At 40.9% G+C, this 16,206-nt stretch overlaps 1 protein-coding gene across 1 annotated transcript; it reads left to right on the top strand.

Moving 5' to 3' along the window:
* The first annotated feature begins 3,643 nt into the window (after positions 1–3,643).
* LOC140995231 (uncharacterized) lies at positions 3,644–8,672 on the top strand. Its single transcript, XM_073465198.1, has 2 exons — positions 3,644–3,812; positions 6,365–8,672. Exon 2 carries the CDS (start codon positions 6,373–6,375, stop codon positions 8,077–8,079), a length of 1,707 nt encoding a protein of 568 aa, XP_073321299.1. The 5' UTR covers positions 3,644–3,812; positions 6,365–6,372; the 3' UTR covers positions 8,080–8,672.
* Positions 8,673–16,206: the final 7,534 nt, after the last annotated feature.

Here is a 16,206-nt window from a genome sequence, read left to right as displayed (position 1 = left end):
TAAAAGGGGAAGACGGTCAAGGAAAGATATGGTAATTTTATGCCGATTGTAGCAATGACCACAGCTTCATGTTTTTCTAAAAATGTATTATTATTATGCATCTTCTTCAAAGGCTCAGTGATAATCACAGTTCCTACATATTGGAAAGTAACTAAACAATATATATTTTTAGGAATAAAGCTTAATCTGAATCCTAAATGTCATGAAACATTGTTTACAGCCATTTAGTTTAGTTTTTGCTTGATCTGTATTATTTCACACTATTGTTGTGAAACAATAAGTGTCCAGTAGAGGGTGCTATTCATCTTTCTGTGAAATTGAATGTGTAGACTGCATTACAATTTAGTGCACTTCTCTTTTCTTTCCCCAACTAATATTGTATTCATTTGGACAAACAGCATTTTTGTGAAGCAAAATTATTACTTTCTATTGAATCTTTATGGATTTATTTATCTGAAATTCTGACAAATTATATAAAAAATCCCCACAGTGCAGAAATTCCCTTAATTGTATTTAACTGTTAGAAGATCATTTCAGGCTGAATTTTAATCTTGTCAAAATTAACATTTGGGATTTTGGTTGTTGTGCAGGTGCCGTACTTCTTCTTTTGAAAATGCACCTATTGTGTACATCCACTTATTGAAGCTGCTGACATTTTCTGATGGTGAATTACAGCATTAAACACACTGAGACAACTGAGAAACTAACTCTCCTAAAGTATGACTTTCACCAACCCCACACCCTTTGAAGTAGTTAGTTATGTGCTCCAAATAATCTATTTCAGGCCACACTTGTACAATTAATGTTAAGTTGTGGTGAAAACACGGTATTAGTTTTCTTTATTGAATGACTCTTAGAAATTGGCTGCAACTTCTGAAGTGAACATCAAATATCCAGCTCTATATATTAACATGTCCCTTGTATAAGTACTTCCCTGCCTCCACACAGGCTCAGCCGTTTGGCACATTCCTGCACACACTCTGGTGGTGAGCTATTGACCCGCTGCGTGTTGTAGCGCCGAACACCTGTTTCTTTAATTCTCCGTCTCTTCAGTCTTTGTGTCAGTCTAGGTCAACAGGACCAGAACTTGCAGACAGATGAGCCTTGGACATCTACATGATAACTCTGGGGGCTTTTCCAAGGCCTCCCCAGATGTCCGTGAGTCCTCTGTCTTTGTGGAGCAGAGGGGCTGGCTGGTTACACTCCTGGGAATGCATTCCTGAGCTTTTGCATCATGTGAAACTCAGCCTTTGCTGCCCCATTGTCACTGTTTAGCTCTGCTCCCAGCAGGGAAAACAAACAAGATTGATCTTATTCTATTGCTTTCTTTAACAAGATAGAAACTAGATCTGTGTGGCATCTGGTAAGCAGAAAGTGCAGGTAGCAGAGGTATTTGTAGAAGACAAAGACTAACTAAATAACAAGACATTGGTTTTTTTGTAGTGTTCCTGTCACAGTCACAATTATTTTGGGGGGTATTTTATTATGCACACACTTTTAATGGATGTATCTCAAATGTGCAATGCAACAAGGCATTTGCATAAAACATTAAAAATCATGTCATGGAATTTAACTAAGTACATTTACTTAAGTACCGTACTTAAGTATAATTCTGAGGTATTTGTACTTTACTTGAGTTTTTCCCAGTTTCTCCTACCTTATACTTTAACTACACTACATTTTGGAGGCAAATATTGTACTTTTACTCAACTACATTTATTTGGTAACATTAGTTACTAGTTACTTTGCAGATTGCACGCTGCATCAAAGCACTTTTAATTGTTATTGGCAGTCGGATAAAAACAAACATTGATTGTGATAATCTGAAAAATGCTGAATATCTGAACAAATAATCAGCCAAGCCGATAAATGGTCAAAAGTACGCTGTATGTGTACATATAAATATATGTAGGCCTACTGTACAATTTACATTTACTCTTACTTTTGATACTTAAGTACATTTAATATCACATCCCCAGAGACTTTCACTGAAGTACTATTTGTATGGGTGACTTTCACTTTTACCAAAGCAATATTTTAACACAGTGTTTTTGCTTTTACTCAAGAATGACTTTTGAGTACTTCTCACAGCACTGTCCTGATGTCTAACAAGGTTTCTTCACAGACGCTGAGTTGTACTGTGAGCTTTTGTAACAGGAGAGGGTGCTGTCTTCTCAGTAATACTGCCGGTCTGATATTAACTCTACAAAACATGAGTGATAAATGTATTTATTTAAAGATTCCTATATGGGAAAACACAAGAGGAGGGAAGAAAAGAAAAGAAAAGAAAAGAAAAGAAAAGAAAAGAAAAAAAGAAAAGAAAAGAAAAGAAAAGAAAAGAAAAGAAAAGAAAAGAAAAGAAAAGTCCTCTCTAAACTATCAAAATCATTGGGATGTTTATTCGGACAGTAACTTGTAATACAGATTCTGTTTGGGTTTACAATCGCTTATGTTAAATAAACTATGGAAGAATGGAATAGAAGTGGAAGCCTTGCTTTATCTGCCTATACATACAAAATACCTTTATGCCTTGAAACCACTATTTATCCCCCTCAACTGAACCAGCACAAACTAACCTGTTTGGCAGCTTTTCAAAAGCATTTCTGATCTAATAACAGGTTGGTGGGTTTTGAGTGATGTAATCAGGCCGATCAGTCCAATTGTTATGTGATTGGCGTTATCGTTCCTCCAGTTTCACTGAGAGGAACTGTGAAGAAAAACATGTTCGTGTGAACTGCTAGGGAAATACCCAATCTCGCCTTTTCTTTTCACAGGAAACAAAACCACTGCTGGAAGAGATATGAGACCAAAAATAAATGAGTTATAAAGTGATACATTGGTAGCACTTCATAGGCTATTTCTTGTAGATGTATGTTCTTGTTGTTGGAGAAAGATTGATAAATATACAGTATATCTGATAACCATCAGTGTTTTTCAGATACTTCTTCCTAGCAGTGTTTCTGTGATATGCTGCTTGGGTGAAATTTCCTTTCACTTGTTGAATTTTATTAAGCCTCACCCGGACCAACCTCGCCCCATTGGCACATGAAGGGCAAATAGCAAAGAGGTGCAATGGATCAGAAGATTTGGTTAAGATGGACTTTCTGTCCTCTCTCCGTCCCTAACAAGAACAGTAACTCCTTTTAATTTAAAACCAGGCATGGTACAACTTGTTCCTGCAGCCTTTATGTTGACAGTCCAAACATTGAAACAGCTGTTAACCACAGCTCAAGAATATCACATTTTGCAATCATTTTAAACCAGATCAAATCAGTTTTCTTTATAATTCACTCAGAATGCCTTTAAACTTGTTGTGCTTCTTTTTTTATGATTACTGTGACTGGTGTCGCTTCTGACTCAACATTTTATTACTGTTTGCCACGCATGAAGGAATTTGCACGCGTGTTATTTTGATGATAAGCAACACAAGAAGAAGAAGAAGAAGAAAAAATCAAAAATCAAATAATTTTCTATGGAGGAGACATGAGCATTTTTTACAGTCCGCTAATAATCACCTTCAGTCCGCAGGGAGAAATGTGCAGCGGAGTGGGTGTGTGCAGGAGAGGAGGGGTTAAAGATTGGGAGGGTATAGATTGCAGACGGAGCACCAGTGGGGTAGGCTGGATTGTGATAGCGACAGATGTCTAGAAAACTGTGAGGGGCACTCCTCGGTTACACCACAGTCCCACACTGCACCTCGGAGAGCAGGGGCGGAATCTGCAGCTGTCACTCCAAAGGAAGGGTTTCCTCCATTATCACATCCAGCCGGAGCTTGGACAAGAAGCCCAAGTAATCACTCTCTGGAAACACAGGTTGGTCTCATCAGAGCATTATGATTTAAACATTTTTTTTTTTTTTTAATGTGTAATTTTTCAGCTGTGTTTTATTTTATTGGTTTCAAGAAAGAAAGAGAAAGAAAAAATGCTTTCGAGCAGCAGCTTACCCATTGTTCACTCTCTTTCCTCCTTTCTCCTATTATGCAAATTTTTACATCGCAAGGCTGGCATAAAGGCTGTCTTTTTTTTCTTTTTTTTTCCTTTTTCCCATTCTCAGTGGGTGAATTGATTTAGTGGCTCCTCTCAGGCAGCAGCAGCGCTGGGTTTTTGTTTTTTTTTTAAAGCAGGCCAGGCGATTAAAGAGCTTCCCGGATGGATAAAGAAAAAGCGCAAAACTAAGTTATGAAGTTGCGACACTTGATAGGTATTCAAACGCTGTAGTGTTTGAATTTCGTTCTCTTTCGCTTGCTGGTGTGTGGACGACATTTTCACATGAACAAAAAGGGGAGAGCAGCTGAGAGAGAGGCAGCGATGGGTGGGTGGGTTGTAATGGGGGATGGAGACCCCTCTGCAGCTTTTTATCAGTCAAGGATTGGTGGCCGGTGTTTGGTGTAATTCCCCTCTATAACAGCCTATGTGTATACCCTACACTATGGTGCAGATTAACATCAGTGTTTCTGCCAATTTAGCCCAACCCATTACTTTTGTCAGTGAGCAGCTGCTGGTGATGAGTCCCCATCCTTTGTTACCGGCCGGCACATGCTGCCCTACCTTTCCCCTCCATATTCGTAATCTGTGTTTTAAAGCCTTAAAGCGGGTCTACTGTACATTTCACTTTCGTATTTAATTAGAATTTGGCTTGAAAAAACGAAAAAATCCACAATGATTTGATGTCAAAACGTCAGGTTTACTCAACGAGAGGAGCATGCTTTGTCTGATTTGCAGGCCGGTGACATGGATTTGGCGAAAAATTGGCAAATAAGACAGCAACCACCTAAAAAGCATCATTAGCTATAAGTAAGTTCAGAGGCAGAAATAGGCTGGCTTTACTGTAAAAGCAGATATAATGACTTCTTCTTACCACCAGGCTGCTCTTTACTGTAAATTGGTTTAATGGATGCGCAGCCTATAGTGGTTTGTGGTGCATCCTGTCTTGATTGCTCTGTTGTAGCACTATGGACAGTTCCCATATTGTTCGTACCCACATGCTGCCCTGGGTAAAATTCCTGCTTGTGGCATTTTGGACATTATAGAGAAAACAACCAATGTTGTATCATTTGGAAAAGCATCTGTCAGCGGGCTAATCAATATGTCAGATTCTAGTGTTTAAAATGAATGCAGGCCAAATAACCTCAATTCTACCGAACCATGGCGTTCAAAGGCTCTTTTGCAGCCAATTCAAACAGGTTGATTTATCCACAGTCAGCTGAAACCCAGTCAGTAAGATAAAGTTGAACTTCCAGTTCTCTATTCTGTCACTAAAGGAAGTCACATTGTGTCGCAATCGCATACTCTTCCCCTGCGGCCCATACATTATTGTGACATCAACACAAAGACATGCCTGTCGTACATTTTTGCTCCAGTCACAGAATGTTTCAATTGGATTATTCTGGCTTTACACTGATCTGAAAATCCAGTGTTGTAATGTATATATGGTATGTGAATATTGCAGGGTGAGGGGTTGAATTTTCTATGTGAGACACCACAGTACAGTTTGAAGCTTGTCATGCTGAGAGAAGAATAGTTGCACATCTACATCATAGATGTGCAACTCGGGGTTGTGGGCTAATTTGGCACTGAGCCTTACCCAACATTCCTGACAGCATAGAGAGTCTGTGGAGTTGTCTGATCTCAGTAAGGTTCCCATGCATTTACATTTGTTTTCTAGCCAAACCGTGTTTGGCAGAGAGCAGCTTCCTAATTGAACCTCTAGTTCACTTCTAGACAATAGACTTCTTTCCTTTATCCTGTCTCACTGGACACTGCTTTACATTTGAAGGAACCAAGTCAAAGCCGCACAGCATTTTAGAAAGCATATTCTTAATGTTCACATGTGATGTTTAAATTTTAAAGGTCCAATTTGTCTAATACTGAAACTTGGGTTCTCCTGTCTGTCAAATGACTTTCTGGATTGGTAGATCGGGCCGGCCACCAGCCCAAAGTGTCATTATTTGACGAGTTGGGAATGAGACTTAAAAATCAACTATCTTACAAATTAGACCTTTTAACTACTTAAAAAATGATCTATGTAAACATGCACATGTGTATATTAAGAATATCACCTCTATGCTTGGGTGGCGTAGTGGTTCAGTGGTTAGCACTGTTACCTCATGACAAGAACATCCTCGGTTTGAGGGAGTGAGTTTGCAGGGTGTATGGGTTTGTCCCCATACAGTTTGGGTGAATTCTTCACTCTAAATTTACTGTAGAGATGAATGTTTGTCAATGTCTCTAAGATATACTATATACACACAGTACATTTCTGGACAATGTAGTTGTTTTAAACATTCATGATTAAAGAGACAGGCCAAATTGGACAATGTTTAATCTGTCATATTAAAAGACACCTTTTATGCATTTGTTCCTAGGAGACACTATGGGAGGCAAACTGAGCAAGAAGAAGAAGGGATATGATGTGAGCGACCCCAAACAGGACAACGATGAGACTGCAGCTGCAGGTGCAGAGGAGTCTGCTCAAGTGGAGGCTGCAGCCCCATCCACAGAAGCTGAGGTGAAAGCTGAGGCAAACAATGTGGAAGCAGTAACTGAAGCTGTTAAAGCTCCAGAAGAGCCCAAATCAGCACCTCCTGAGGAACCAGCTGCAGCACAGGAGGCAGCTCCAGTAGAGAAAGCTCCTGCTGCAAAAGAGGAGGCTGTTCCAGTGGCAGAGGAACCAGCTGCAACAACAGAGGAACCTGCAGCTCCAGTAGTAGAAGAACCAGTTGCAGCAGCAGTGGAGGCAGCTCCAGTTGTGGAGGCAGCTCCAGTTGTGGAGGCAGCTCCAGTCGTGGAGGCAGCTCCAGTCGTGGAGGCAGCTCCAGTCGTGGAGGCAGCTCCAGTCGTGGAGGAAGCTCCAGTCGTGGAGGCAGCTCCAGTCGTGGAGGCAGCTCCAGTCAAGGAACCAGCTCCAGTAGAGGAACCAACTGTAGAAGTAAAAGAACCTGTTCCAGCACCAGAGGAGCCAGCCCCAGTTGTAGAGGAACAAGCTCCAGTAGAGGCACCAGGTGCTCCAGCAGCAGCAGCAGCAGCAGAAGAACCTGTGCCTGAACCTGAGCCTGTAGCTGTACCTGAAGAAGTCGCTGTAGAAGAACCTGCTGCAATTGTAGAATCTGTGCCGGAGCCAGAGGTTGTTCCTATCAGCGTGGAAGAAGCACCCAAGGCTGACGAGCCAGAGCCCATCCAAGAGACTGTTACTGAGCCAGACGCCGCTGCTGTCCCTGAACCTGAGCCAGTGGCCGAGCCAGTGCTTGAGCAAGCCCCAGAACCAGAGCCAGAACCTGTACCAGAGCAAGCCCCAGAGCCAGAACAAGCACCAGAGCCAGAGCCAGAGCAAGCACCAGAGCCAGAGCCAGAGCCAGAGCAAGCACCAGAGCCAGAGCCAGAGCCAGAGCCAGAGCCAGAGCAAGCACCAGAGCCAGAGCCAGAGCTTGAACAATCACCAGAGCCAGAACCAGAGCAAGCGCTAGAGCCAGAACCTGAGCAGAAGGTTGATGCAGTAGAATCTCCAGCAGAGGAACAAGTTGAAGAAGTTGAGCCAGAACCAGTTGTAGCCACACCCGAACCCGAGACCGTGGAAGCAGAAATACCTGAGGTCTTGGAGACTGCAGCAGAGGAGGTCACCAATGATCAGGAATCTGTTGCAACAGACGCCTCCAGCGCTGAGGCGGCAGCTGAGCCACAAGCAGAAGAACCTGTCCCTGAGATTGTCGTCTCAGAGTCTGTGTCTGCTAACGAAATTAGTGCTGAGTCCGAAGTGGTCGCCGAAGCACCTGTGGAAGAGGTGCCTTCCCAGGAGCCCGAGCCAGAATGTCAGATGGAAAATGGAAATGTAGAGAGTCCTTCTGTTACAGAGGATGTGGAAGATGCACTCCCAGCTGTGAATGGAGAGTGCACAGATTCTGCTGTCACACATACAGAGGAATGTGTTAATGGCGATGAAAAGCCAGAGGAGACGCCTATCAAGGAGAAGAGTGACTTTGAACTGAAAAAGGATGTGAGCCTAGGTGGGGATGTCCAGGAAGTTCCTGATGGAGTCTCTGACACGGCGGGCGGACTCGGCACTGAGGTCACCCAGGCAGTCTGAAAAGAAGCGATCTTTCAAATCAATGTGAATTCAGTTGAATCCTCCACTGCGAGAAAGCCATCAAGGTATCACAAAAACAGCTAGGCTTTCTGGAATGCTGTAACCACCGCAATGTCTACAGTGGTAACTCAGGCAAAAGGATGTGTTCTTTTGAGTAACCAAAAATGAAATGCAACCACTTGAGGATAGAAAGAGAGGCAGACAGACAGAGAAAGAAAGAAAGAGAGAGAGAGAGAGAGAGACAGAGAGATAGACGGAAGTGCAGAGAGGATACTTGAGTTTAGAGAGTGCAGACGAACAGTGAAACTGGACAGCAGAGCAAAACAATTCTGGACAGTAACTATGATATTAACGAATGAAACAAATTAATCTGTCATTGTGTGTGAGCCAGATGAATATTACAAAGCGGTTTCTTGGAACAGCATCCATTACTAGTATGTTATCTGATTTAGAATGTCGTATATCCTTTCTATTACTATATGCAGAGACCTGGCATAAATGTTTTGGCCTTTTATAATAATGGTACCTGTAAAGACTGCTCATTTTAAATTGATTGTTCGGAATAGAGAATAAAAAGAGATTGTTATAGCCTACAGTGATCTTCTTTTCTTTACACACATTCTCTCAGCATCACAATTGTTTGAGGCACTGGGTCACTAGTTGGGTTGATTGTACTTTACTCAAAGCGAGGGATCAGATGAATTGGAAAATATTAACTCACTTCAAACCATAAAATCCAAGAATGAGATTTTGTCACTGTAGTTGTAAGAGAAGCAGACCAATGTTATTTGCAGAACATCTCAGCTCTGTTAATATCAAACCACTTGTTGACTTCCACTGCCACTGCAGCTCATATCAGCTCCTGTGGCTTAGAGTTTGACTGATTATTCATATCTACGAAGAGCAATGTCCTTTAGGTCATTGGCCACATTACAAATATTTTGGTTGGTGGAACATGGCTGCCCATTCTTTGCAGCCAGCATGTCGAGATTGGGCAAACAAAAGGATTTCACTTTACCCAGACAAATCAGTCCAGTTTTCTGGGGTTTCAATGATAGTCTTCACCGCCTCTTTCTCTCTCACATCACCATGGCTATTGCTGAGGCTTCATGCCATAGCAGCACACCCTGCCAACATTTCACAGATCCATACCGGCAAAGGGGAGCTAAAGGGGGGAGGGGCAGGAATGCTTGCAGGAGGCAGAGAAAAGGAAGGGGGGAGGGGGAGGGGTGTTCTGGGATGAAAGCAAGTGCTATGATGCTGCACAGAGGGAAAGAAGATGTCAAAATAAGAGACTCTCTTCTGGTTAAAGACATTTTCAGACTATTTCTCAGAAATTAGACAAGCAATTGGGATTAGTATGGTTGGATGGTAATTGTTAGAGGTAAACATGTTTTGACACCTACCTGATGCCTTCTTGTAGAATGCTGCCACGCCTGCTCCTCACACTAATGTCAGAGATTAGAAGGTCTTTGTCATGCAGGTGCTAACGCACATACATTAACAAGAGGGAGTAAAATGATATGTGTGGTATCTGTGTGTGTGCATGTGTGTGAGGTGAAGGGTGCGCCTGAGTAGGGTATGGTCATCCAACCTTATAACTTATAACTACTGGACCATGGGTCAGAGCATAAGAGGAGATCTGATAGTGATAACGGTAACCTCCCAGAGAAGTAGCTCCATAATGGGCCCATCCACATACCAGCTCTCTCCAGTTTCTTAAAAAAAATACTCTGGCACCGCACATTTATGAAAGGAATGCTGTGGAGAGGGTTTGGGGGCCGGGAGGATGAACTCGCTGGCATGTTTTCATCTTTCTTGCTGAACAGTTTTGTCAAAATGACTTACTCTGTTTGCACATGGGTTTCTGCCAAGAGTTGCTGGTTTGGAAAAAATCTTATAGTAAAAATAACAACATCAGTTCTACTGAGATATGATACCTGAAAGGACAGAACATGGTGCTCTAAAGTAATTTTTAACAATTACAACAACAGTTTCAGTTAAACTTTACATAAAAGCATAGTGTTACCCTTTAAATACAGTATATGCCATCTTTATCTAACAACAACAGCAAGACCGGTATTGGTGCAAGCTTCTAAATGGTTTTACTTTCAAAACTCTGATAGGTTATACCTTCACAACAACATTATTTATAGAGCTGCACTTCTAAAAAAAAAAAAGACAGTTTGGCAACATGGCATGCCAACCTTCAATGAACAAAAGATATCCGGAGTAACACAGTAAAAAAAACAAAAAAAACAGGGAGACCCTTCAAATGAAGCAGAGTGGTGAATTAAGTGGCAGTAATGGTAGGAACTTCATAATGAAATATTAAGTGTTCAAATCAAAGAAATCTGCTACTGAAGCTATTTATTCTTGCCAAAATGACATTAATACAGTCAGTACAGGAGTCCTTTATTGGAGGCTCATCAGTTCCACATTTGCCGGTTTCAATTTCCTTCACTGTCTCTTTTATGTGTGTGTTAGTATGGGAGAACAGGGTCCTTGTCTTTTGCATCTTGATTTAAACACTGCCTTAAAGTTGCATAGTTGTGAAAGGCCAGCTGCACTGCCTGGTTACCCTAACACTATGTGCTCTATATGCAGGCTCCTGCACAAAGCTCAGACTGTGTTCCAGCTACTTTTTTCCCTGTGTGAAGACTAGCCTGCAGGCTTGAGCTATCCCCAACTGATGCCTCTGAGAAGCAAAAGGGAAAAAGAAAACGTGAACTAAATCCAAAGGCTATATTATGAGGCAATTCATGAGGCACTGACAGAATAGGTCAACTTTTCAAGTTTGTGTGTTTTTTTTTCTTTTGCTTTGCGGCAGAGTATCGAAGACACAGGTGTAGAATTCATTGCTGATGACTTTTTAACAAAGTCATCCATATACTATGGGCACTGGAATGGTTGAGTTATAGTTAATGTATAAGTGTGTGCATGAATGAGAAGCAGAGAGGGAGATGGGTAAGACCAACATTAACAAATCACACTCTCATAGGACACAGGTCATCATTGATTCATTAAAGCCCTTAAAAAACATGGTTTCAGGTCTGGTTTCTCTATTGCTGTGTCCAAAACTCTATAATACTGTTTGGATCCCTCAAAACAAAACTGAAACTAAAAAAGTAATGTCAACTGCATGTAATCTACTACTACTACTACTACTACTACTACTAATTCATTGCTCTACATTTTATAGATGCAGAAATGACTGTATTGCTGTACTGACTGCAATAATTTGCCAGTCTGATAATCAGTATAAGTATTTTTATCATTTATTGCCATAAATTACATTTGATACTTGAGTACATTTAATATCATACTTTAAAAGTTTGACTCAAGTACTATTCATATGAGTGACTTTTACTTTTACCAAAGTAATATTTCAACACAATATCTTTACTTTTACTCAACTATGACTTTTGGCTACTTTTTACAACACTATAAGTCTTAGACTGCAGACTGTTGGGTAAAGTGTTGCGTGTCTATTATATAGGGAGTAGGGAATGAATGAGTGAATGAATGAAGGAGTGTAACTAAATTATGGACAAATATCCATGAAAAAAAATAAAATAATTTATGTTAACTTCTAGAAGAAAACACCCTCAGTCATTAAGAGTTTAAGACTCAAACTCTGCATCAGGACAGGACAGTTGGAAGTGGCCGGGGAATATAAGCAAAGCTGTCATCAGATTTGGATTGAAAAATGGATAAAAAGAAAAAAACATTTCAACTAATCCCTGCCCACTTCAAAGCACTTTCAGATGTCATAACAGAAAAAAAGGCCTTTAAAACATTATTTTCCATATAGAAGACTGACTTATCATACAAAAACTGTCACAAAGCAATACTTAAGATGACGGTATTTACATGCCTTTACCTGTCTAGAGGGCTGTTAATTCAATGCCCTCTTTGCTGGAATCTTAAAGAGCCGTCTTGGTTATTACCGACATAACGAGCAGGGCGGATGTGAGCATGTGAGGGAAGACTGGTCAGACTTCTGAAATGCTTTCTAAAATATGAGACACTCGCTCCGTCCGCTCAGCTGGCTGAGTAAATAATAAGAGTCAGGTGGCCAAATTACAGCAACAGCTGATCACTATTTATTATTCAAGCAAGAGGGTGTCAGAGCAGAAGTACAGACAGGAAAACATGTACAGTACATGGCCAAAAACAACAACTCACTCTTCCCTTTTCACTTTCTCTGATCCCAGACACACACGCACACACACACAGATGTAAAATGCTTTTTATTATGATGGCTGTACAGAGACTTCCTCTCTTTCCCTTTATGTTCTCTAAAGCGGTCAATCAGTGTAGATGCACTAAGTAACTGACATGCTGAAAGAGCAAGAGTGGTTTTATGGATTCACTTCCTGGTTCAAACTGTGCCTACACAAGCAGACTATGATTTTTCTATTTTTCTGTCTGGTCACTTCTCTCTCTCTCTCTTTCTCTCTGTTCTTGGTATCTCTCCTGCGCACATTATCAGCATTACTGTCTCCTCGCCTTTCTCCTCTGGACCTGTAAATCCTTTTTAGCCTCTTTATCGCTCCATCTCTCTCTTGTTCTAGTTGTGGTTCACCCTCCCACCCCCGAATCCATCCATCTGGACATGTGCGCTAATGCTGTCATTGTATCAGGGCGGGCAGAAGCCTATTAGACAGATCTCGGTGGTAGTAAGAATCAATATTGATCCATAGGGTTAGTCTAATGGACGCTGAGTGTAGCAGTGATTCCCCTTTGTCTGCTCCAAGAGCCCATCACCCTTAACTCCTCACACATGCGCACTCTCTCTCTCTAAACCACACACACACACACAGACACGTACACACACACACAAAATGTGCAGCTAAAGTGCTCACTCAGCACAGCAGCTGCATCAGCAGAGAGAGAGACAGAATAGAAAGCAGTGTCTTTCTTTGTGTGTGTGTGTGTGTGTTTGTTAGTGCGTGTGTGTGCGTGTGATGGGTAAATGTGAACTTTAGTATCTATGTAAACATATAAGGGCCTGTGGATTCTCAGCCATACCTATATGTATTTCCCATTACCAAGCATACCAGGCTATTAAGCCAAGAACAATTAGAAGATTCAAGGCTATACACACACACACACACACACACACACACACACACACACACACACAACCACATTAACATACATAAACTTACTTTTGGTGAAATCACATTGAACTACAACTACCACATGAACAGAATTCTGTTTTTATATCACAAAATGAAGCAGGGAGCAGTGCGGATGTCATCTCGATTTTCATCTTGGCTCAACACCTGCTGAGATTTTCAGTGCTCAGGCCGTTGTATCAGCAACTATTCAATGTCACAGAGTTTGCTGGGTAGCACCAAAATGAAAGTTGAGATGGTAGCTACAACCACAACATCCATCATTCTCAGAAATTCAAACACAATAGGTCTTTTTCACAGCAGACATTTTGACTTGTCATAGCAGGAAATGCACAGGTGAGACTAGCCACACGAACAATGGCTCTGTTCTATTCAGAAATGACAGCATGCAACACTCCCTATTAAACAGACTATCTGTAGTTGGCTCTATAGTGACCATTAAATTGAGATTTTTGACATATCTGAACCATTTTCATTTGCCAGCATCATTGTCAAGTGTGCCAATGAGTCACAACTTTAAAAATGATAGTAAATTCATTCATTTTAAACCTTACAAAACAATGTGGCAAACTACTTTACAGTGCCAACAACGAATACATGTAAATAAACTCCAAAACATAATAAACAGAAGATAAAATCGTTTTAACAATTAGAACAAATACCATCACTTAACAAGAAGTCATAAAATAAAAGTCAGTTTAAGAGGACACCAAAGTACCAGTCACCTTTGGTGAAGTCTCAAGCTGAGATCAGGCTCATAGGGAATTTCCAGATCACATTCAAGGGTTTAGAAAAAAGCAGTAAAATCTTAAAATTAAATCTAAAATTCACAAATAACCGGTGAATGGCAGCAAGGATTCGTGTGATACGGGTGATTCTCTTATGTGATGAAGCCTGGTAGCAGCATTTTAAGGGGGCCGATTATAGATCCCTGGGGGACACCACAAAAGGTAGTATGAGTGTGAGGAGTGTGTGTACATGAATTAAAACATTTTTTCTTCAATTGTGGGAATTAGTGAGGGCACTAGAGCATAAAATTCACATTAAGAATTTAGACACTCAAATAAAATGGCAGTGACTCAATATAATGAACTATATAGAAAAAAGGATTTCAAAATGTCTTTATAAAACGGGATTATTGTTCATCTCTACAGCAGCATGACAATAGTCTAAAAAAATATTGCTACACACACACACACGCTACACATAGATGCGCACTACACACAAATACACAAGTACACTCACCACTCACTTTTTTTTATTTTACATATATTGCCCATAATAAAGTGAAAAATCAATTATAGGGATATACAGTATTCTCAGTACCGATATTTCCCACTACAGTGTTCTCAAAAAACCTTTTATTGTGTACTAAAATATGGACCTGACAACAAAGCAAAAATTAAACAACATATAAAGTTTTACAGTGAATACACACCGGTTATCGCAGCTTAGTCAGTGGAAGAGAGGTTGTTTACGGGAAGCACAGAAGCACAGTGTGTGTTTTAGATTAGAGATGGAAACTCATTCTGTGTGCAGTCACCTTGATCAAGCCTGCGGGCCCTGTAAGTTCCAAGGAAACATGCGGTGAGAAGTTCATTCCTCGTTTGACTTCTTTAGCCTTCCTCTGGTGTAAGGTATACCCCATCATGCTTGAAATGACACTGAAACTGTTTTTCATGAGTCAAGCACTCACCTTAGCACTTGTCATTTCACATCAACGAACAAACAGTCATTCAACCAAACTCACTAACAATAGAGCACACTGTATTTTCTTTAAATGCTCAACTTGTTTTAGATGAAGATAAGTGAGGGCCATTCAGAACAACAAATTTAGAGGAGAACCCAAAACACTGACTGCTCATAAGATTTTCTTGCAGAATTTCTTTATCAGTTTACAGCCAAAACAATCAGATTGATAAGGAAAAAAGAAATAGGTTGTTTGATGTTAGTAACAGCCTGAACTATGGGAAATGCATTTCATATCACACATCCTATTTTTTTAATCAAAAGATTGATTTTCGCGGTTCTATTTTTATTTTAAAAACATGTACTAATACAGTGTCTGTGCCCCTGTAATATAATTCCCGTTGTAAATTGTTTCAGCCCCAGCCACCATGGCTGCAGGGGAGTGTCCATCGGGGAGAGACGACCTTCACTGTGCCTCTGGTGACAGAGCTAAATCAAAGCTGCTGCTTGTTTAAGACAGCCACTGTACACTGGCTGCATGGCCCCTGGTGAATTATTTATACATGAAATGAAATGACCTCTGGCACTTTGGAGACAGCAGGGAGAGGGCTAGGACAAAACAGACTTGAGTCAAAGGTAGAAGGTTGGCAGAGAGAAGGTTGTAGAGACAAAGACGGGTTTTACTGTTTAGATAAATGTGAGTTTTAACGCAGGCAGGGAAGACAGAAACGGATGGAAAGAGAGAAACTGATAGCTGAGCTCTCAGGAGGAGCCTGCAGGGGTTCATGTCTGAGGTCTTTCCCAACCTGTTGGAGCAGTAACTCACTCTCTGACTCTCAGTTTCCGTCTGTATGTTTGTGTGCTCTTGGATGTCTATCTTTGCGAGGACCAGTATGACTTTCACGCCTGGGAAGCGAGGATGTTTTTGGAAAGTCAGGACATCGTTATGGGAATGTCTGAAGGTTAATACAGATGCTTTGGATTAGAATTTCAGGTCGAATACTGACCCAAAGAGCAGGTATTTGACAACCTGGGAATGAGACACAACAATCAACTATCCTTCTCCAGAATCGCCTTCCCTACCTTTAAGTTTGAGGTTAAGATTTGTTTTAACTAAAGGTTTAAGTAAGGGATTGGGTCAGGCATGTAGTTCTAATGGTTGAGATTACAGTTAGGGTAGACTTTGGGAATAAGTCTACCATTGGGCACATATTTCAGATGGCGCTGTCCTTCCTCTCCTATCTGCATGTTTTGTTTTCATAACCCAGTTGCTCTGAGAAACAACAACAACCTC

Source organism: Pagrus major, chromosome 4, assembly GCF_040436345.1.
Source record: "Pagrus major chromosome 4, Pma_NU_1.0".
Lineage (NCBI taxonomy): Eukaryota > Metazoa > Chordata > Actinopteri > Spariformes > Sparidae > Pagrus > Pagrus major.
This window is presented reverse-complemented; position numbering and strand designations above follow the sequence as displayed.